Source organism: Panulirus ornatus, chromosome 35 (genome assembly GCF_036320965.1).
Source record: "Panulirus ornatus isolate Po-2019 chromosome 35, ASM3632096v1, whole genome shotgun sequence".
NCBI lineage: Eukaryota > Metazoa > Arthropoda > Malacostraca > Decapoda > Palinuridae > Panulirus > Panulirus ornatus.
Genome location: NC_092258.1, coordinates 17,630,846 through 17,654,981, shown reverse-complemented (window position 1 = coordinate 17,654,981; position 24,136 = coordinate 17,630,846). Strand labels below are relative to the sequence as shown.

The window sequence follows — 24,136 nt, the reverse complement described above, 5'->3', positions numbered from 1 at the left end:
TACTTCTAACAACTTATCTCCCACAGAGAATCTCTATCAACTCTAACATATGCCTTCTCCAGATCCATAAATGCTACATACAAATCCATTTGCTTTTCTAAGTATTTCTCACATACATTCTTCAAAGCAAACACCTTATCCACACATCCTCTACCACTTCTGAAACCACACTGCTCTTTCCCAATCTGATGCTCTGTACATGCCTTCACCCTCTAAATCAATACCCTCCCATATAATTTCCCAGGAATACTCAACAAACTTATGCCTCTGTAATTTGAGCGGTCACTTTTATCCCCTTTACCTTTGTACAATGGCACTATGCAAGCATTCCGCCAATCCTCAGGCACCTCCCCATGAGTTATACATACATCAAATAACCTTACCAACCGGTGAACAATACAATCACCCCCTTTTTTAAAAAATTCCACTGCAATACCATCCAAACCTGCTGACTCTGTTTACCAAATCATTTTCAGTAACCATGGAAGCGGAAGGGAATCATAGGGTGGGGGAGGGGGCGAAAGTTCTGGGAGCGTTGAAAAATGTGTGGAAGTCGAGAACATTATCTCGGAAAGCAAAACTGGCTATGTTTGAACGAATAGCGGTTCCAACAATGTTATATGGTTGTGAGGCGTGGGCTATAGATAGAGTTGTGCAGAGGAGGACGGATGTGCTGGAAATGAGATGTTTGAGGACAATATGTGGTGTGAGGTAGTTTGATCGAGTAAGTGATGAAAGGGTAAGACAGATGTGTGGTAATAAAAAGACTGTGGTTGACAGACCAGAAGAGGGTGTTTTGAAATGGTTTGGTCACATAGAGAGAGTGAGTGAGGAAAGATTGACAAAGAGGATATATGTGTCAGAGGTTGAGGGAACAAGAAGTGGGAGACCAAATTGGAGGTGGAAGGATGGAGTGAAAAAGATTTCGAGTGAATGGGGCCTGAACATGCAGGAGGGTGAAAGGTGTGCGAGGAATAGAGTGAATTGGAACTATGTGGTATACCAGGGTCGATGTGCGGTCAATGGATTGAACCAGGGAATGTGAAGAGTCTGGGGTAAACCATGGAAAGTTCTGTGCGGCCTGGATGTGGAAAGGGAGCTGTGGTTTCGCAGCATTATACATGACAGCTAGAGACTGAGTGTGAACGAATGTGGCCTTTGTTGTCTTTTCCTAGCGCTACCTCACACACATGCGGGGGGAGGGGGTTTTCATTTCACGTGTGGCGGGGTGGCGACAGGAATGAATAAGGGCAGACAGTATGAATTATGCACATGTGTATATATCTATGTGTCTGTGTGTGTATATATATGTATACAATGAGATGCATAGGTATGTATATGTGCTGTGTGTGTACATGTATGTGGGTGGGTTGGGCCATTCTTTCGTCTGTCTCCTTTCGCTACCTCGCTAACGCGGGAGACTGTGACAAATTATAATAAATAAAATAAAATAATATATATATCCCCAGGGTTAGGGGAGAAAGAATACTTCCCACGCATTCCTCACGTGTCGCAGAAGGCAACTAAAGGGGACGGGACTGGGGGCTAAAAACCCTCCCCTCCTTGTATTTTATCTTTCTAAAAGGGGAAACAGAAGAAGGAGTCACGCGGGGAGTGCTCATTCTCCTCGAAGGCTCAGGCAGGTAGTATGTTTGAGGAAAGGAACCTGGATGTTTTGGCTCTGAGTGAAACGAAGATCACAGGTAAAGTGGAAGAGTGGTTTGGAAATGTTTTGGGAGTAAAGTTAGGGTTGGTGAGAGGACAAGAGCAAGGGAAGGAGTAGCACTACTCCTGAAACAGGAGTTGCAGGAGCATGTGATAGAGTGTAATAAAGTAAACTCTAGATTGATATGGGTAAAACTGTAAGTGGATGGACAGAGAGATGGGTGATTATTGGTGCACATGCACCTAGGCATGAGAAGAAAGATCATGAGAGGCAAGTGTTTTGGGAGCAGCTTAGTGAGTGTGTTAGTAGTTATCTAAATGCAAAGGTGAGTAATGTGGCAGTTGAGGGAATGATTGGTGTACATGGGGTGTTCAGTGTTGTAAATGGAAATGGTGAAGAGCTTGTAGATTTGTGCACTGAAAAAGGACTGGTGATTAGGAATACTGGGTTTCAAAAGAGAGATATACATAAGTATTTATTTATTTATTTTGCTTTGTTGCTGTCTCCCGCGTTAGCGAGGTAGCGCAAGGAAACAGATGAAAGAATGGCCCAACCCGCCCACATACACATGCATATACATACATGTCCACACACGCAAATATACATACCAATACATCTCAATGTACACATATATATACACACACAGACATATACATATATACACATGTACATAATTCATACTTTCTGCCTTTATTTGTTCCCATCGCCACCTCGCCACACATGGAATAACAACCCCCTCATTTGTGTGAGGCAGCACTAGGAAAAGACACCGAAGGCCCCATTCGTTCACACTCAGTCTCTAGCTGTCATGTAATAATGCACTGAAACCACAGCTCCCTTTCCACATCCAGGCCCCACACAACTTTCCATGGTTTACCCCAGACGCTTCACATGCCCCGGTTCAATCCATTGACAGCACGTCAACCCCGGTATACCACATCATTCCAATTCACTCTATTCCTTGCACGCCTTTCACCCTCCTGTATGTTCAGGCCCCGATCACTCAAAATCTTTTTCACTCCATCTTTCCACCTCCAATTTGGTCTCCCACTTCTCGTTCCCTCCACCTCCGACACATATATCCTCTTGGTCAATCTTTCCTCACTCATTCTCTCCATGTGACCAAACCATTTCAAAACACCCTCTTCTGCTCTCTCAACCACACTCTTTTTATTTCCACACATCTCTCTTACCCTATTATTACTTACTCGATCAAACCACCTCACACCACATATTGTCCTCAAACATCTCATTTCCAGCACATCCACCCTCCTGTGCACAACTCTATCCATAGCCCACGCCTCGCAACCATACAACATTGTTAGAACCACTATTCCTTCAAACATACCCATTTTTGCTTTCCGAGATAATGTTATCGACTTCCAAACATTTTTCAAGGCTCCCAGAATTTTCGCCCCCTCCCCCACCCAATGATTCACTTCCACTTCCATGGCTCCATCTGCTGCCAGATCCACTCCCAGATATCTATAACACTTTACTTCCTCCAGTTTTTCTCCATTCAAACTTACCTCCCAATTGACTTGACCCTCAACCCTACTGTACCTAATAACCTTCCTCTTATTCACATTTACTATCAGCTTTCTTATTTCACACACTTTACCAAACTCAGTCACCAGCTTCTGCAGTTTCTTACATGAATCAGCCACTAGCGCTGTATCATCAGCGAACAACAACTGACTTCCCAAGCTCTCTCATCCACAACAGACTGCATACTTGCCCCTCTTTCCAAAACTCTTGCATTCACCTCCCTAACAGCCTCATCCATAAACAAAGTAAACAACCATGGAGACATCACACACCCCTGCCGCAAACTTACATTCACTGAGAACCAATCACTTTCCTCTATTCCTACACGTACACATACCTTACATCCTCGATAAAAACTTTTCACTGCTTCTAACAACTTGCCTCCCACACCATACATTCTTAAAACCTTCCACAGAGCATCTGTATCAATTCTATCATATGCCTTCTCCAGATCCATAAATGCTACATACAAATCCATTTGTTTTTCTAAGTATAAGTATACGTATGTAAGTAGGAGAGATGGCCAGAGAGCATTATTGGATTACATGTTAATTGATAGGCACGCAAAGGAGAGACTTTTGGATGTTAATGTGCTGAGAGGTGCGACTGGAGGGATGTCTGATCATTATCTTCTGGATAAGATTTGTATAGGTTTTCAGAAAAGAAGAGAGAATGTTGGGGTGAAGAGAGTGGTGAGAGTAAGTGAGCTCGGGAAGGAGACTTCTGTGAGAAAGTACCAGGAGAGACTGATTACAGAATGGAAGAAGGTGAGAGCAAAGGATATAAGGGGAGTGGGAGAAGAATGGGATGTATTTAGGGAAGCAGTGATGGCCTGCACAAAAGATGCTTGTGGCATGAGAAGCGAGGGAGGTGGGCAGATTAGAAAGGGTACTGAGTGGTGGGATGAAGAAGTAAGATTATTATTGAAAGAGAAGAGAGAGGCATTTGGACAATTTTTGCAGGGAAATAATGCAAATGACTGGGAGATGTACAAAAGAAAGAGGCAGGAGGTCAAGAAAAAGGTGCAAGAGGTGTAAAGAGAGCAAATGAGAGTTGGGGTGAGAGAGTATCAATAAATTTCAGGGAGAATAAAAAGATGATTTGGAAGGAGGTAAATAAAGTGTGTAAGACAAGAGAATAAATGGGAACATCGGTAAGGGGGCTAATGGGGAGGTGATAAGAAGTAGTGGTGATGTGAGAAGGAGATGGAGTGAGTCAGTTATTGTTTGCTGATGATACAGTGCTGGTGGCTGATTTGGGAGAAACTGCAGAAGCTGGTGTCTGAGTTTGGTAAAGTGTGTGAAAGAAGAAAGCTGAGACAAATTGTGAATAAGAGCAAGGTTATCAGGTACAGTAGGGTTGAGGGACAAGTCAACTGGGAGGTAAGTTTGAATGGAGAAAAACTGGAGGTAGTGAAGGGTCTTAGATATCTGGGAGTGGATTTGGCAGTCGATGGAACCATGAAAATGGAAGTGAGTCACAGGGTGGGGGAGGGGGAGAAAGTCCTGGGAGCGTTGAAAAATGTGTGGAAGGTGAGAAAAATTATCTTGGAAAGCAAAAATGGGTATGTTTGAAAGAATAGTGGTTCCAACAATGTTATATGGTTGCGAAGCTTGGGCTATACATAGATAATTAAAAAAATTATACCTAGTCACTGTCTCCCACATCAGCGAGGCAGTGCAAGGAAATAGACAAAAGAAATGGCCAATCCCACCTACATACACATGTATACACATAAACACCCACACACACACACACATATACATACCTATACATTTCAACGTATACATACATATACATACACAGACATATACATATGTACGTACCCATACTTGCTGCCTTTGTTCATTCCCATTGCCACCCCACCACACATGAAATGGGAACCCCTCCCCCCGTGCACATACGAGGTAGTGCTAGAAAAAAAACAAAGGCCACATTCGTTTACACTCAGTCTCTAGCTGTCATGTGTAATGCACCGAAACCACATCCAGGCCCCACAGACCTTTCCTTGGTTCACCCCAGATGCTTCACATTCCCTGGTTCAATCCACTGACAGCACATCGGCCCTGGTATACCATATCATTCCAATTCACTCTATTCCTTGCACACCTTTCACCCTCCCGCATGTTCAGGCCCCGATCACTCAAAATCTTTTTCACTCCATCTTTCCACCTCCAATTTGGTCTCCCTCTTCTCCTTCTTCCCTCCACCTCTGACATATATATCCTCTTTGTCAATCTTTCCTCACTCATTCTCTCCATGTGTCCAATCCATTTCAACACACCCTCTGCTGCTCTCTCAACCACACTTTTTTTTATTATGACACATCTCTCTTATCCTTTCATTACTTACTCGATCAAACCACCTCACACCACATATTGTCATCAAACATTTCATTTCCAACACATCCACCCTTCTCCGCTGAACCCTATCTATAGCCCATGCCTCACATCCATATAACATTGTTGGAACTAATATTCCTTCAAACATACCCATTTTTGCTCTCTGAGATAACATTCTCACCTTCCACACATTCTTCATCGCTCCCAATCTCTTTGCCACCTTTCCCACTCCGTGACTCACCTCTGCTTACATGGTTCCACTCGCTGCTAAGTCCACTCCCAGGTATCTAAAACATTTCACTTCCAATTTTTCTCCATTCAAATTTACATCCTAACTAACTTGTCCCTTAACCCTACTGAACCTAATAACCTTGTTCTTGTTCATATTTACTCTCAACTTTCTTCTTTCTCACATTTTCCAAACTCAGTCCCCAACTTCTGTAGTTTCTTCCACAAATCAGCTACCAGAGCTGTATCTTTGGTGAAGAACAACTGACTCACTTCCCAAGCCCTCTCATCCCCAACGGACTGCATACTCACCCCCTCTCCAAAACTCTTGCAAACCATAGGGACATCACACACCCCTGTCGCAAAACGACCTTCAGTGAGAACCAATCACTCTCCTCTCTTCCTACTTGTATACATGCCTTACATCCATGGTAAAAACTTTTTACTGCTTCTAGAGGCTTACCTCCCACATCATATACTCTTAATACCTTCCACAAAGCATCTCTATCAACCCTGGCTTACCTCCCACATCATATACTCTTAATTCATTCCACAAAGCATCTCTATCAACCCTATCATATGCCTTCTCCAGATCCATAAATGCTACATCTCTTTTTTTTAAGTATTTTTCACACACATTCTTCATAGCAAACACCTGATCCACACATCCTCTACCACTTCTGAAGCCACAATGCTCTTCCCCAATCTTGTGCTCTGCACATGCCTTCACTCTCTCAATCAATACCCTCCAATAATTTCCCAGGAATACTCAATAAACTTATGCCTCTGTAGTTTCAACACTCACCTTTATCCCCTTTGCCTTTGCGCAATGGCACTATGCATACATTCCGCCAATCCTCAGGCACTTCACCATGATCTATACATACAATGAATATCCTTACCAACCAATTAACAACAGTCACACCTTTCTTAATAAATTCAACTGCAATACCATCCAAACCCGCTGCCTTGTCGAATTTCACCTTCCATAAGGCTTTCACCATCATTTTTCTCTTAACCAAACCATTCTCCCTGACCCTTTCACCTTGCACACTACCACAACCAAAACACCCTACATCTACCACTCTATCATCAAACACATTCAACAAACCTTCAAAATACTCACTCCATCTTCTCACTTCATCATTACCTGTTATCACTTCCCCCCTTCAATGGTGTTCCCATTTGTTCTCTTGTCTTTTGCACTTTATTTATCTCCTTCCAAAACATCTTTTAATTCTCTGTAGAGTTTAATGATACTCTCTCGCCCTAACTCCCACTTGCCCTGTTTTCAACCTTTGCATCTTCCTCTTATATATCTCCCAGTCATTTGCACTAATTCCTTATAAGTATTGTCCAAACGCCTCTCTCTTCTCTTTCACTAAAAACTTTACTTCCATATTTACCACTCACTACCCTTTCTAATCTGCCTACCTCCCACCTTTCTCATGCCACATGCATCACTTGCACATGGTATCAATGCTTCCCTAAATACAGCCCATTCCTCACCCATTTCCCTCATGTCCTTTGCTCTCGCCTTTTGCCATTCTACACTCAATCTCTCCTGGTACTTCCTCAGACAAGTCTCCTTTCCAAGCTCACTTACTCTCACCACTCTCTTCTCCCCAACGTTCACTCTTCCTCTTTGAAAACCTCTTCAAATCTTCACCTGTGTCTCCACAAGATAGTGATCAGACATCCCTCAGCTGCCCCTTTCAGCACATTAACATCCAAAAGTCTCTCTTTTACATGCCTATCAATTAACACACAATCCAGTGATGCCCTTTGGCCATCTCTCCTACTCACATATGTATGTTTATGTATATCTCTCTTTTTAAACAGGGTATTCATAATCACCAGTCTCTTTCAGCACACATATCCACAAGCTCTTCACCATTTCCATTCACAACACTGAATACCCTATGTACACCAATTATACCCTCCACTGCCACATTACTCACCATCGGGTTTGAATCACCCATCACTAATACTTGGTCACTTGCACAAGAGCTGCTGACACACTCACTCAGCTGCTCCTAAAGCATTTGCCTTTCATGATCTTCCATCTCATGACCAGGTGAATAAGCACCAATAATCACCCATCTCTCTTCATCCACTTTCAGTTTTGCCCACTTTCTTATATTCTATCACAACTCCCACAACTCCTGATATCTATAGATATCAAATTAATGCATATGTGATGTGTTCCTTACAGATTTAGATTCCTGAATCTTTACAGACACTGAAATCATTGTTTATGTTAGGACCTAAATGATCCATGATGCAGTTAAATGGAGTACATTTTGACATCGATCAAATTCTACCAATAAATAAACCACAAGGCATCTGCAACATTAAAATGTGCAGGTTATCTTTATATTTTCACAATGGTTAATATTTCACAATACTTATATTCTATTCAACACTTTCCCTTTCCCTAATAACTCTGCTCGTAATGAGTTAGTATAAGAAGATCGGTTTTAAAAGCTTAAGGAAAATCCCACTCTTCATACCCTACACAGTAGCAACAACGATTTTATGAGTTAAAAAAAAAAGAGGAGGAGGTAGTAGAAGAGGAAAAAGGAGGGGCAGCTGCAAAACCCCTGACCCAAGGTAAGATTCTGCTTCTTGGGGACACTTGCAAAACCACTGACCCAAGGTAAGATTCTGCCTCTTGGGGACAGCTAGGTCAAGTATTTGGATAGTTTTTTGCAATAAGGGTAGTAAAATAGGATGAGGGTGTGTTCCCCTAAGATGGGGATAGGTGATGTAGTGGACTGGTTAAGCAACATCTTGTCCGAAAATGGGGTCAAACCCATCATCTGCCCGAGTGCAGGGAACAATGATTGGCACCGAGTCTAGGAGTGAAGCCAAGTATAGGGAGGCCATAGATAAAATAAGGGAAAAGGGAGGGATCCCTATCGTATGTGGTGTCCTGCCGAGGAGGGGGGTTAATGGGGAATGGCTCTCTCGGACAATTGATGTCAACTCAAGGTTGGTGTCATATTGCAGGAGGAGGGGTGTCCCCTTTCTGGACCAATGGAACTTCTCCTATGGCAAGAATTCTATGTATGCTTGGGATAGGGTACATTTGTCTAGGACAGGCATTGTTCAGTTTGCTAGTTGATTGGAGAGGGAGGTTTCAAGGGTGTCTTTTTCATGTTAGATGGATTGGGTCAAGGAACCAGAGACAGGGGTTAGGGACTTAAATGCCAAGAAATGCCTAGTCAAGGAAGTGTTAAGAAATACAAAAGAAAGGGAGGTAATGTAAAAAATTACAATGGACTTAATGTATGCTATAAAAAGCATAGGAATTTAAGAAAGATGGATCATTTGAGGGTGATAGTTAGCACCAAATCTATAGATACTGTATGTTTAACTGAAACATAGATGAAATTAGAAGAAATGGATCTTTTGACAAAGTTTTCTATCAGTGGATACAAACTATATATGAATAATATGAGGGACAGGAGAGGAGGTGGGGTAGCACTTTACATCAGGGATAATATCAAAAACTGTAACAGAAGTGACATTAAAGTAACATAAGTACAGAACTGATTTGAGTTGAAATAGATGAAAACAATGGTTATTATTGGGAGCATTATACAGAACCTCCACATTAGATAGTCTGAGATGGAAATTTTTATGGGACAAAATTAAGAAGGCTTGAGATCAAAATGGATGCATTCTAGGTGACTTTAACTTCAGTACAATTAACTGGGAAGATAATATGGGAGGTGTTGAGTCAGAGGAATTTATGAAGACAGTCCAAGATTGTTTACTAACACAGCACATTTCTGAGAGGACCAGGGGTGATAACATTTAAGATTTGGTCCTGACAAACACAAACAACAATATAGATGAAGTTGAGGTGGGAGGACAGGTAGATAATAGTGACCATAAGGAAATAAGATTCAAATATAATGAAGTACATGAATAGGAAGGAAAATGATATATTCGTTTCTGACTTGTGTAAGGCCAACTTTGTGGGGTTACATAGATACCTTGCTTGTGTTAACTGGGTGGGACTAAATGGAGGTGGGGTGAGGTCAGACAGACCAAGCAGAGCAGGTGGTGTGGGGTCAGGTCAGTCAGGTGACTCAGATCAGCTTAACAGTAGTGTCAGGCCAAGTGTGGGTGAGGCAGGGGAGACTTAGCAGCGTGGAAGTTGCCGTAGAAAAATTCCAGGTAACAGGAATCAGTGATGGATTGCGCAAAAGATGCTTGTGGCATGAGACGAGTGGGAGGTGGGTTGATTAGAAAGGGTAGTGAGTGGTGGGATGAAGAAGTAAGAGTATTAGTGAAAGAGAAGAGAGAGGCATTTGGATGATTTTTGCAGGGAAAAAATGCAATTGAGTGGGAGATGTATAAAAGAAAGAGACAGGAGGTCAAGAGAAAGGTGCAAGAGGTGAAAAAAAGGGCAAATGAGAGTTGGGGTGAGAGAGTATCATTAAATTTTAGGGAGAATAAAAAGATGTTCTGGAAGGAGGTAAATAAAGTGCGTAAGCCAAGGGAGCAAATGGGAACTTCAGTGAAGGGCGCAAATGGGGAGGTGATAACAAGTAGTGGTGATGTGAGAAGGAGATGGAGTGAGTATTTTGAAGGTTTGTTGAATGTGTTTGATGATAGAGTGGCAGATATAGGGTGTTTTGGTCGAGGTGGTGTGCAAAGTGAGAGGGTTAGGGAAAATGATTTGGTAAACAGAGAAGAGGTAGTGAAAGCTTTGCGGAAGATGAAAGCCGGCAAGGCAGCAGGTTTGGATGGTATTGCAGTGGAATTTATTAAAAAAGGGGGTGACTGTATTGTTGACTGGTTGGTAAGGTTATTTAATGTATGTATGACTCATGGTGAGGTGCCTGAGGATTGGCGGAATGCGTGCATAGTGCCATTGTACAAAGGCAAAGGGGATAAGAGTGAGTGCTCAAATTACAGAGGTATAAGTTTGTTGAGTATTTCTGGTAAATTATATGGGAGGGTATTGATTGAGAGGGTGAAGGCATATACAGAGCATCAGATTGGAGAAGAGCAGTGTGGTTTCAGAAGTGGTAGAGGATGTGTGGATCAGGTGTTTGCTTTGAAGAATGTATGTGAGAAATACTTAGAAAAGCAAATGGATTTGTATGTAGCATTTATGGATCTGGAGAAGGCACATGATAGAGTTGATAGAGATGCTCTGTGGAAGGTATTAAGAATATATGGTGTGGGAGGAAAGTTGTTAGAAGCAGTGAAAAGTTTTTATCGAGGATGTAAGGCATGTGTACGTGTAGGAAGAGAGGAAAGTGATTGGTTCTCAGTGAATGTAGGTTTGCGGCAGGGGTGTGTGATGTCTCCATGGTTGTTTAATTTGTTTATGGATGGGGTTGTTAGGGAGGTAAATGCAAGAGTTTTGGAAAGAGGGGCAAGTATGAAGTCTGTTGGGGATGAGAGAGCTTGGGAAGTGAGTCAGTTGTTGTTCGCTGATGATACAGCGCTGGTGGCTGATTCATGTGAGAAAGCGCAGAAGCTGGTGACTGAGTTTGGTAAAGTGTGTGGAAGAAGAAAGTTAAGAGTAAATGTGAATAAGAGCAAGGTTATTAGGTACAGTAGGGTTGAGGGTCAAGTCAATTGGGAGGTGAGTTTGAATGGAGAAAAACTGGAGGAAGTGAAGTGTTTTAGATATCTGGGAGTGGATCTGGCAGCGGATGGAACCATGGAAGCGGAAGTGGATCATAGGGTGGGGGAGGGGGTGAAAATTCTGGGGGCTTGAAGAATGTGTGGAAGTCGAGAACATTATCTCGGAAAGCAAAAATGGGTATGTTTGAAGGAATAGTGGTTCCAACAATGTTGTATGGTTGCGAGGCGTGGGCTATGGATAGAGTTGTGCGCAGGAGGATGGATGTGCTGGAAATGAGATGTTTGAGGACAATGTGTGGTGTGAGGTGGTTTGATCGAGTGAGTAACGTAAGGGTAAGAGAGACGTGTGGAAATAAAAAGAGCGTGGTTGAGAGAGCAGAAGAGGGTGTTTTGAAGTGGTTTGGGCACATGGAGAGAATGAGTGAGGAAAGATTGACCAAGAGGATATATGTGTCGGAGGTGGAGGGAACGAGGAGAAGAGGGAGACCAAATTGGAGGTGGAAAGATGGAGTGAAAAAGATTTTGTGTGATCGGGGCCTGAACATGCAGGAGGGTGAAAGGAGGGCAAGGAATAGAGTGAATTGGAGCGATGTGGTATACCGGGGTGACGTGCTGGCAGTGGATTGAATCAAGGCATGTGAAGCGTCTGGGGTAAACCATGGAAAGCTGTGTAGGTATGTATATTTGGGGGTTGGGCCATTTCTTTCGTCTGTTTCCTTGCGCTATCTCGCAAACGCGGAAGACAGCGACAAAGTATAATAAAAAAATATAAAATAAAATAAACAATGAACATGGGACAAGAGTTGAATATTCCATAAAGGCAACATAGCACTAACAATAATGACCCCAAAATGGCTAAATAATAAAATAAAACACCTTATAGGGCAGAAGGGCTTGTACAACATGGTAAAATGGGGGAAACAGTTTTCTGATCAGATAACACAAATTAAGAGAATGATGAAATCAGAGATTAGGAAGGCTAAGAAAAATTGTGACATAAAGATAACTAATGATACAAAAAAATAATGCCAATGGATTTTTTTCAAGTGTACAGAACACGGAGGGAGAAAATTGGACCTATCAAATCACATTCTGGTAGATTAGTTGATAGCGAGACTATAACGTGTGAAGTCTTAAACAACCACTTCATGTCAGTATTTACACAGGAGAATACAAATATTCTGAGCAAATTTACAGGGGGGACAAAACTGGAAAGCTGTGCTACATGATAAATATATTTGACATTTTGAAACAGAATGATCAAAGGTATACAAGAGGGGCTTGAAAGAATGTAAGGAGGAAGTAAGTATTCTACTTTTAAATGTGTTTAAACAGTCTCTGGATTCAGGCGTAGTTCCTAAGCAATGGAGGACAGCAAATGTCATTCCCATTTTTAAAAAAAAAGGGATAGATCCATTGCCTCTGATTATCCTCCTATCAGCTACATATATATTGTGAGGAAAATTCTCGAATCAATTATAGCAGACAAATAGGGAACACTTGGAGAATCATGACCTCATTAGGGATTCTCAACATGAGTTTAAAATAGGGAAGTCATGTCTCAGTAACCTTCACCCCTTCTTTAAAAAAGTATTTGAAACTGTCGATCAGGGTAAGTTTAAACACCTTGTGTACCTAATAAGGGTAAGAGTTATGATATTGTATATTTAGACTTAAGTAAGGCTCATGAGCGTCTGCTTAGAAAAATAGCAGCACACGGCATTGTGTACTTAACTGGATTAGGGCTGGGCTCACTGACAGAAAACAGAGGGTATGCTTCAACGGAGTTACATCGGGCTGGGGCAACATTGCCAGTGGTTTTCCTCAAGGGTCAGTCTTGGGACTGTTCTTGTTCATTATATATATCAATGACATGGAAATGGAAATAACCAGTGACTTAAGAAAATTTGTCAATGATGCAAAAATAGTGGCCATAATTGACTCTGATGAAAATTCAATGACTTTGCAGAGGGATTTAAATAAGATTACCAGAATGGGTGGGTAAATGGAAAATGAAATTCAACATAGATAAATACAGAACACTTAAAGTGGGCAAAGAAAGAAACACTAATTATAAACTGGACAATATCATTATTGGTAAACAGAACGAAAAAGAAATTGAAGAGTACTGGTGAGGAAGAATCTTAAACCATGGCAACAATGTATTAAGGTGTGTAATAAGGTTATTCAGATGTTAGGATTCATTAACAGGACTGTCAACAATAAAACTTGTAGAGTATTACCTCAACTTTATCTTGCAATGGTGAGACCACAGTTGGATTATGTGGTACAGTTTTGGGATCCATACTATGCAGCTGATGTAGATTGTTTAAAGAGAGTACAAAGGAGAATGAGGAAAATAATCCAAGAAATAAGAAACCTCAATTATGAAGAAAGGTTAAAAAGACTGAATTTACACACACTTAAGAGGAGGAGGGCTAAAGGGGATATGATTGAAGATTTTTAATGGGTGTGAATGGCATTAATAAAGGTAACATAAAGTTTTTGGAATGGCACCACAGGATAGGACAAGAAATAATAAATTGAAAAAAGATACATTCAGGTCGGATGTGGGTAAATACTAATTTGGGAATAGGATAAATTTATGGAAGAAGCTGCCAAGTACAGTAGTGGAAGCTACGTGGGTCTTTAGGTAGCTTTAAACGAAGGTTAGATGCGTTTGTGGGTTCAGGCGGTTGGTTGTAAGGTGGACAGACTCAGGACTTACCTAGCAGAGGCAAACAAGCCTCTTGCTGTGTCCTTACATCTTATGCTTTCATTCTCCTTTTAGAAAAATTATCCGCCAACGTATTAATTACTAATATGAAAATACTCACCTTACATTTTCCCTCTCCCTCATAAACCTACCGTTGACGATTTGTTTACTATCGAAACTAATCGTTAAATGATCAGTAAATGATCCTACCAATTTATCAAAGTAGATATAAAGAATGAAAGATTCCACACAACCAACCATAGCACTAGAACAGACAAGTCTCCTAACTAAACATTATCTCTTAATTCCAGAAGTTGCCATTAACGTCACTACTTAAGTCGTGTCCCTAAACTCCACATGTATGTGAGGTAACAAACCTACTTGCATTAATGTGAGGTAACAAACCTACTTGCATTAGTTTGCAATGTCTCAAGAGAGACGCGAAGGTTTTCGGGACGTCTTGCTGGACCTGCACACTAGATTCCTTCGTCGTGTACTTAGCAAATGCTTTCGCAAATCCTCCAACTTCAACTTGCGTCTTTTCCTTAGGTAACTCAGGAGCATTTTCAGCTGGTTCTTCAGATGACAAAGAACATCTCCAACGTAAGTGAGACCTATTAATGTGAGGCTTTAACAACCTGACATAACGAACGGTTAATGCTGCCATGACTGTTGATAATACTGGTTACTGTTGTCTGGTCACATGAACTACTGTTGTCTGGTCATATGAACTACTGTTTTCTGGTCAAAATAGTTTGAAAGATGATCATATCCTGTAACTTCGGTCAATTGAAATATATTAATGCTATTTAAAAAAAATGTTTCATATTTGACATCTTAGGCCAAAATCATAAGCTCGCGAAAGCTCTCGAAAATGACGTTATAAAGATTCCAGAAGACTAACGTTTGTACATTTGATTCTATTTGTGTGAGTAAGTTTCCGCCATGAGTCTATTTACCAAAATGGTGGAGCCTAAGATGTTATATTTATTTGTTTGGTTCCTGACCTGATACTTTAGGAAAAGCAGAAGAGCTAAGTAAACCCAAACAGAGGTTGACCATTAAGTATCGTTATCTGCACACCGTTAGATGACAAACTTCTCAGGATAATTAGGATATGGCGTCAGAGAATGCTAGAAAATGCTTGGAATACTTGAAGCACATAGGTCGATTGAAGGCAAGATAAATTTTCTTAGATGTTATCTGATGAAGTTTGGCTAAGACGATTCCAGTTTTTAGTGAACTTACGAGATGTTCCTTGGTCTAGTTGAGACTACAACATATGAACAGAAAAAATTGCAGTACAATAGGAAATCACATTTTTGGCTATAGGGTCAAACTAGAAATACATAAAAGTGGAGATTCTTGTTGAATGTAACAAATTTTGGTCTTCCTTAACACTGAAACAGTTTCGTCTTTAACGCGGAGTCCATTCCCAAATTTCTGTTAACACTTGTCCATTAGCATTCTTAACACGTTGTCCATTAGCATTCTTATATTAACGCGGAATCCATTCCTTTCCTCTTACCTTCACCTTTCTCTACGGTCCTCTCTAAACTTCACTCTTTAATATCTAAACTGATTCTGGGTATACAGAAATGGCGAAGTAAGAAGAGAAGCTTTTTCTCATGAAACGTTCTCTGCTGATTTACTTCATATGTGCTTGAGGCAGCCACAAAGTGGCAAGTTTTATGGTGGTAAAAATGTTGGTAACTTTCGTTGCTTTGGATGCCAATCTGCTATTACGTAGCTGGCCGCTGTGAATGAGCTACAATCTACTGGTTTCATTTCCTGCCTCAGGTTGAACTCTGCATGCATTTTAGGCTTGTTAGTTGGCCATTGATGGCAACCCAAACTGAGGATAAGTTATTTTAGCCGCCTGAAGGCCTCAGTGACCTGATATTGAGTTTGGTGAGTGATCTTTATCCCTATCAAGGATCTCATCATCTTAGTAGCATGCTTTCATGCCCAGACTGCAAAACCTCAGATTGGCAAGTTCTTGATTTTAATATATTTCACTAATTCTTGATTCATGAGATTTTTTTTTATTATCATTTCTAGTCTTATCATAAAGATGATTTACAGATCTTTTGAACTAGTTACAGTTGGTAAGATAATGGGTTTATCCTAACCTAGGAACAGTTATCTAGATTCATAAGAAAGAGATAAAAGTTTTATAAATCATATGCACCCTAAAACAAGAATTGCCTGTTTATGCACTCGGGAGACCAAAATAATCAAGTATGCATGAAAAGGGTAAAGGGAACAGTCTTATTGTCTTAGGAATATGTTTTACTTTTTCTAGGAATTTGTAATATATTTGGAAAAAGAGAAGAGTAGACCAGGGAAGCAGGGTATCCAAACACCTTTCTCAGGACAAGATAATCCTCAGTTATATGTGGATGAGAAATGATAGAAGAGAAGAACAAAAGGGTTTGATTCAGGGTAGGAAAGTGGATAAAAGGTTGAGAAATGTTGTGCTGGATGCTGGAGGTTAGAGTTGTGAGAGAGTTCTTTGGATATTCTGACTTTTTTGCAATTTTTGTGGAAGTGAGGATCAGGGAGAAGTGGAAATATGGCATGAGGAAGAATGGAGAGGTAAGATTGTTGGCTAGTAAGAAGATGAGTCAGAAAGAATGCAGGGAGGATTATGAAGAAGGATTACAATAGATTTAGATAGAAATGCAGTAAATGTAGAGATTCAGTCATGTGTAAATGAGGTGATTAAAATGCATAGACAAAGAATGTTAAAGGTTGTAGAATTAATGATTTGACACTTGGTTTAGGGATATCAAAGAAAAGGAGAAATATGTGCCTGATGAATCAGATTAGAAATGTTGTGGAAGAGAAGAAAGAGGCATGTGGTACATTGCTCATAAGGAATGTACCAGTGGAAGTTTAGTAGAAGAGAAAGAACGAACATGATATATGTAAGCAGAATAATAAGCTGGTTAGGAAAAGCAAAGGAAAGAACAGATGAAGATTTTGGAAGAAAGCTGAGTGAAAGGTTTAGGGAAAATTAGAAACTGTACTGGAAGGAGGTGCGAAAAGGAAAGAGGCAGATATAAGAGTAGAAATGTAAATGTAAGAAGTAAGGAAAGGGAGTTGTTGAATCAAAAGGAGGAAGCGAAAGGAAGAAAGACAGAAAGAGTATTTTGAAGAACTGATGAATGTGGGAGGTGAGGCAGCAGATGTTACGTGCATGGATATGGAAGATGGAAGGAAGAGGATACAAGTGCAGGGGCTTATAGCAAGAAGGGAAGTGAAAAGGGTGATGAGATTGAAATTAGGAAAGGCAACTTAAGTGGATAGGGTTATGGCTGAAATGTTGAGGTATGGAGGAAAAAGTGTGAAGTGCATTTAATGTGTAATTTAGCATGGAAACAGAAGGATATCTCTCAGGATTGGGTGAAAGCAAATATTGTCAATTTATTCAAAGGAAGAGATGCTGAAGATATATGTAGCAGTTATAAGGGAATAGGTCTGTTGAGTGTACAGAGAAAAGTGCTTGCAAGTGCATTGACTGATAGAGTTATAGAAGTGACTGAATGCAGAATATGTGAGGGGTAAGGGGGTTTTAGTAAGGGAAGAGGATGTGTGGATAACATTTTTGCAGTGAGAATAACTGTGGAAAAGTATATAGCAAAAGGTAAGAAACTGATTGCAGCTGTTATGGACATGGAGAAAGCATATGAAAGAATTAAGTTTAATGCTTTATGGGATGTGTTAAGGATATATGGGGTAGGGGAACAGCTGTTAGATGGTGTGAAAGACTTTTTAGAAAGAATAGAGAGAAGCAAATGCACATGTAGAAATGGAAGGAGAGTTGAGCAAAAGTTCTGGTGTACAAGTAGGTGTGAAGCAGGGCTGTGATATGACTATATTTTTACGGGGAAACAGAAGGAGTCACGTGGGGAGTGCTCATGCTCCTCGAAGGCTCAGATTGGGTTGTCTAAATGTGTGTGGATGTAACCAAGACGAGAAAAAAGGAGAGATAGGTAGTATGTTTGAGGAAAGGAACCTGGATGTTTTGGCTCTGAGTGAAACAAAGCTCAAGGGTAAAGGGGAAAAGTGGTTTGGGAATGTCTTGGGAGTAAAGTCAGGGGTTAGTGAGAGGGCAAGAGCAAGGGAAGGAGTAGCACTACTCCTGAAACAGGAGTGGTGGGAGTATGTGATAGAGTGTAAGAAAGTAAACTCTAGATTGGTACAGGTAAAACTGAAAGTTGATGGAGAGAGATGGGTGATTATTGGTGCATATGTGCCTGGGCATGAGAAGAAAGATCATGAGAGGCAAGTGTTTTGGGAGCAGCTGACTGTGTTAGTGGTTTTGATGCAAGAGACCGGGTTATAGTGACGGGTGATTGGAATGCAAAGGTGAGTGATGTGGCAGTTGAGGGAATAATTGGTGTACATGGGGTGTTCAGTGTTGTAAATGGAAATGGTGAAGAGCTTGTAGATTTATGTGCTGAAAAAGGACTGGTGATTGGGAATATCTGGTTTACAAAGAGAGATATACATAAGTATACGTATATAAGTAGGAGACATGGCTAGAGAGCGTTATTGGATTATGTGTTAATTGATAGGCACAAAAAAGAGACATTTAGATGTTAATGTGCTGAGAGGTGCAACTGGAGGGATATCTGATCATTATCTTGTGGAGGCGAAAGTGAAGATTTGTAGAGGTTTTCAGAAAGGAAGAGGAAATGTTGGGGTGAAGAGAGTGGCGAGAGTAAGTGAGGTTGGGAAGGAGACTTGTGTGAGGAAGTACCAGGAGAGACTGAGTACAGAATGGAAAAAGGTGAGAACAAAGGACATAAGGGGAGTGAGGGAGGAATGGGATGTTTTTAGGGAAGCAGTGATGGCTTGCACAAAAGATGCTTGTGGCATGAGAAGTGTGGGAGGTGGGCGGATTAGAAAAGGTAGTGAGTGGTGGGATAAAGAAGTAAGATTATTAGTAAAAGAGAAGAGAGAGGCATTTGGACGATTTTTGCAAGGAAATAGTGCAAATGAGTGGGAGATGTATAAAAGAAAGAGGCAGGAGGTCAAGAGAAAGGTGCAAAAGGTGAAAAAGAGGGCAAATGAGAGTTGAGGTGAAAGAGTATCATTGAATTTTAGAGAGAATAAAAAGATGTTTTTTAAGGTGAATAAAGTGTGTAAGACAAGGGAACAATTGGGAACATCAGTGAAGGGGGCTAATGGGGAGGTGATAGCAAGTAATGGTGATGTGAGAAGGAGATGGAGTGAGTATTTTGAAGGTTTGTTGAATGTATTTGATGATAGAGTGGCAGATATAGGGTGTTTTGGTCGAGGTGGTGTGCAAAGTGAGAAGGTTAGGGAAAATGATTTGGTAAACAGAGAAGAGGTAGTAAAAGCTTTGCGGAAGATGAAAGTGGGCAAGGCAGAGGGTTTGGATGGTACTGCAGTGGAATTTCTTAAAAAAGAGGGTGTCTGTATTGTTGACTGGTTGGTAAGGTTATTCAATGTATGTATGACTCATGGTGAGGTGCTTGTGGATTGGCGGAATGCTTGCATAGTGCCATTGTACAAAGGCAAAGGGGATAAAAATGAGTGCTCAAATTACAGAGGTATAAGTTTGTTGAGTATTCCTGGGAAATTATATGGGAGGGTATTGATTGAGAGGGTGAAGGCATGAACAGAGCATCAGATTGGGGAAGAGTAGTGTGGTTTCAGAAGTGGTAGAGGATGTGTGGATCAGGTGTTTGCTTTGAAGAATGTATGTGAGAAATCCTTAGAAAAGCAAATGGATTTGTATGTAGCATTTATGGATCTGGAGAAGGCATATGATAGAGTTGATAGAGACGCTCTGTGGAAGGTATTAAGAATATATGGTGTGGGAGGCAAGTTGTTAGAAGCAGTGAAAAGTTTTTATCGAAGATGTAAGGCACGTGTACGTGTAGGAAGAGAGGAAAGTGATTGGTTCTCAGTGAATGATGGTTTGCGGCAGGGGTGTGTGATGTCTCCATGGTTGTTTAACTTGTTTATGGATGGGGTTGTTAGGAAGGTGAATGCAAGAGTTTTGGAAAGAGGAGCAATTATGCTGTCTGTTGTGGATGAGAGAGCTTGGGAAGTGAGTCAGTTGTTTGCTGATGATACATCGCTGGTGGCAGATTCATGTGGGAAACTGCAGAAGCTGGTGACTGAGTTTGGTAAAGTGTGTGAAAGAAGAAAGCTGAGAGTGAATATGAATAAGAACAAGGTTATTAGGTACAGTAGTGATGTGAGACAAGTCAACTGGGAGGTAAGTTTGAATGGAGAAAAACTGGAGGAAGTGAAGTATTTTAGATATCTGGGAGTGGATTTGGCATCAGATGGAACCATGGAAGCGGAAGTGAATCATAGGTTGGGGGAGGGGGCGAAAGTTCTGGGATCGTTGAAGAATGTTTGGAAGTCGAGAACATTATCTTGTAAAGCAAAAATGGGTATGTTTGAAGGAATAGTGGTTCCAACAATGTTATATGGTTGCGAGGCATGGGCTATGGATAGAGTTGTGCGGAGGAGGCTGGATGTGCTGGAAATGAGATGTTTGAGGACAATATGTGGTGTGAGGTGGTTTGATCGAGTAAGTAATAATAGGGTAAGAGATGTGTGGCAATAAAAAGAGTGTGGTTGAGAGAGCAGAAGAGGGTGTTTTGAAATGGTTTGGTCACATGGAGAGAATGAGTGAGGATAGATTGACCAAGAGAATAAATGTGTCAGAGGTGGAGGGAACGAGGAGAAGTGGGAGACCAAATTGGAGGTGGAAAGATGGAGTGAAAAGGATTTTGAGTGATTGGGGTCTGAACATGCAGGAGGGTGAAAGGCGTGCAAGGAATAGAGTGAATTGCAACGATGTGGTATGCCGGGGTCGACTTGCTGTCAGTGGATTGAACCAGGGCAAGTGAAGCGTCTGGAGTAAACCATGGAAAGTTGTGTGGGGCCTGGATGTGGAAAGGGAGCTGTGGTTTCAGTACATTATACATGAAAGCTAGAGACTGAGTGTGAACGAATGTGGCCTTTGTTGTCTTTTCCTAGCGCTACCTCGCAAGAGGTGAAAAAGAGGGCAAATTAGAGTTGGGGTGAGAGGGTATCAACAGATTGTAAGGAGAATAAAAAGATGTTTTGGAAGGAGGTAAATTAAGTGCGTAAGAGAAGAGAACAAATGGGAACATTGGTGAGTGTCGCAAATTGGAAGGTAATAACAAGTGATGGTGAAGTGAGTGGGAGGTGGAGTGAATATTTTGAAGGTTTGTTGAATGTGTTTGATGATAGAGTGGCAGATATAGGGTGTTTTGGTCAAGGTGGTTTGCGAAGTGAGAGGGTCAGGGAGAATGATTTGGTAAACAGAGAAGAGGTAGTGAAAGCTTTGTGGAAGATGAAAGGTGGCAAGGCAGTGGGTTTGGATGGTATTGCAGTGGAATTTGTTAAAGAAGAAGGTGACTGTGTTGTTGACTGGTTGGTGAGGATATTCACTGTATGTATGGTTCGTAATGAAGTGCCTGAGGATTGGCAGAATGCATGTATAGTGCCATTGTACAAAGGCGTAGGGGATATAGGTGAGTGTTCAAATTACAGAGGTATTGTTGAGTATTCCTGGGAAATTATATGGGAGGGTAATGACTGAGAGGGTTAAGGCATGTACATAGCACCAGATTGGGGAGGAGCAGTGTTGTTTTTTATAAGTGGTAGAGGATGTGTGGATCAGGTGTTTGCTTTGAAGAATGTATATGAGAAAAATATTTAGAAAAGCAGATGGATTTGTATGTAGCATATATGGATCTGGAAAAGGCATATGATAGGGTTCATAGAGATGCTCTGTAGAATGTCTTAAGGGTATATGGTGTGGTAGGTAAGTTGCTAGAAGCAGTGAAAAGTTTTTATCGAGGATGTAAGGCATATGTACGAGTAGGAAGAGAGGAAAGTGAGTGGTTCCCAGTGAAAGTAAGTTTGCAGCAGGAATGTGTGATGTCTCCATGGCTGTTTAATTTGTTTATGGATTGGGTTGTTAGGGAGGTGAATGGAAGAGTTTTGGGTAGAGGGGTAAGAATGCAGTTTGTTGTGGATGAGAGGGCTTGGGAAGTGTCAGTTGTTGTTCACTGATGGTACAGTGCTGGTGGCTGATTCGGGTGAGAATCAGCAAAAGTTGGTGACAGTTTGGTAGAGTGTGTGAAAGAAGAAAGCTGAGAGTAAATGTGAATAAGAGCTAGGTTATTAGGTTCAGTAGGGTTGAGGGACAAGTGAATTGGGAGATAAGTTTGATTGGAGTAAAACTGGAGGAAGTGCAGTGTTTTAGATATCTGGGAATGGATTTAGCAGCAGATGGAACCATGGAAGCAGAAGTGAGTCTCAGGGTGGGGAAGAGGGCAAAGGTTCTGGGAGCATTGAAGAATGTGTGGAAGGCAAGAACATTATCTTGGAGAGCAAAAATGGGTATGTTTGAAGGAATAGTAGTTACAACAATGTTATATGGTTCTGAGGCATTGGCGATAGATAGAGTTGTGCAGAGGTGAGGTTTCGGTGCATTACACATGACAGCTAGAGACTGTGTGTGAACGAATGTGGCCTTTGTTGTCTTTTTCTATCGCTACCTTGTGCACGTGCGGGGGAGGGGGGTGTCATTTTATGTGTGGCAGGGTGGCGACAGTAATGAATAAAGGAAGCAGGTATGAATTATGTACATGTGTTTATATGTATATGTCTGTGTATGTATGTACACATATATACATTGAAATGTATAGGTATGTATATGTGAATTTTTGGATGTGTGTTTATATATATGTGTATGTGGGTGGGTTGAGCCATTCTTTTGTCTGTTTCCTTGTGCTACCTCGCTAATGTGGGAGACAGCGATGGTGTATAATCAATAAGATAAAATATATATATTTTATATCATTATACTTTGTCGATGTCTCCCGCGTTAGCGAGATAATGCAGGGAAACAGAGGAAAGAATCTCCCAACCAACCCACATACACATGTATGTACTAGACATCCATAGACCCACATGTACATACCTATACATTTTAACCTATACTTATATATACATACATAGACTTATACATATATACACATGTACCTAATTCATACTTGCTGCCTTTATTCATTTCCGTCGTCTCCCCACCACACATGAAATAGCAAACCCCCTCCCCCGTGAGGTAGCGCTAGGAAAGGACAGAAGGCCACATTCGTTCACACTCAGTCTCGAGCTGTCATGTGTAATACACCGAACCATAAATGCCCATACAAACATATATACACACATATAGATACATATACAGAGACATATACCTATATACACATGTACATATTCGTGCTTGCTTGCCTTCATCCATTCCTGCCACTACCCCGCCACACAGGAAATCACATCGCTACCCCACACTTCAGCAAGTTAGCGCTAGGAAAACAAAGAATGCCACATTCCTTCACACTCATTCTTTAGCTGTCATGTGTAATGCACCAAAACCACAGTTCCCCAACCACTTCCAGGCCCCACAGGACTTTCTTTGGTTTATCTCGGACACTTCACATGCCCTGATTCAGTCTTTTGATGGCATGTCAACCCCAGTATATCACATCATTACAATTCACTCTATTCCATGCATGCCTTTCACACCTGCATCTTCAGGCCCCAATTGTCAAAAAGTTATTCACTCCATTCTCCTGCTTCTCCTTGTTTCCTCCACTTCTGACACATATAACCTCTTTGTAAACCTTTCCTCACTCATTCTTTCCATATGACCAAACTATTTCAACACACCTGCTCTCTCTACCAACCAATGAGTTGAAGGTAAGAGAAATGAATAACTTTGAAGTGCTTAAATACTTGGAACAATTAAATCCCAACAAATACAGTGGTCCAGATAACTTAGCTCCAAGATTTTAAGAGAGGTCATGATACATCTGATATATCCCATAACAATAGTATTCAACAAATCTCTGTTGGATGGACATACACGTCCTTACACGCAAATATACATACCTATACATCTCAGTGTATACATATATATATATATATACACACAGACAT

At 41.1% G+C, this 24,136-nt stretch overlaps 2 protein-coding genes across 2 annotated transcripts in view; one reads left to right on the top strand and one right to left on the bottom strand.

Moving 5' to 3' along the window:
* The window catches only part of mRpS28 (mitochondrial ribosomal protein S28), a 38,057-nt gene extending 23,143 nt beyond the window's left edge, over positions 1–14,914 (bottom strand). Inside the window, exon 1 of the mRNA XM_071683126.1 lies at positions 14,523–14,914. Within this exon, the coding sequence (XP_071539227.1) occupies positions 14,523–14,780 (258 nt within the window). The 5' untranslated portion in view covers positions 14,781–14,914. The remainder of the gene's footprint in view (positions 1–14,522) is intronic.
* Positions 14,915–15,115: 201 nt separating this feature from the next.
* Positions 15,116–24,136, top strand: part of LOC139760190 (5'-deoxynucleotidase HDDC2) — a 101,305-nt gene continuing 92,284 nt past the window's right edge. Inside the window, exon 1 of the mRNA XM_071683125.1 lies at positions 15,116–15,290. Coding sequence (XP_071539226.1) covers positions 15,231–15,290 — 60 coding nt within the window. The 5' untranslated portion in view covers positions 15,116–15,230. The remainder of the gene's footprint in view (positions 15,291–24,136) is intronic.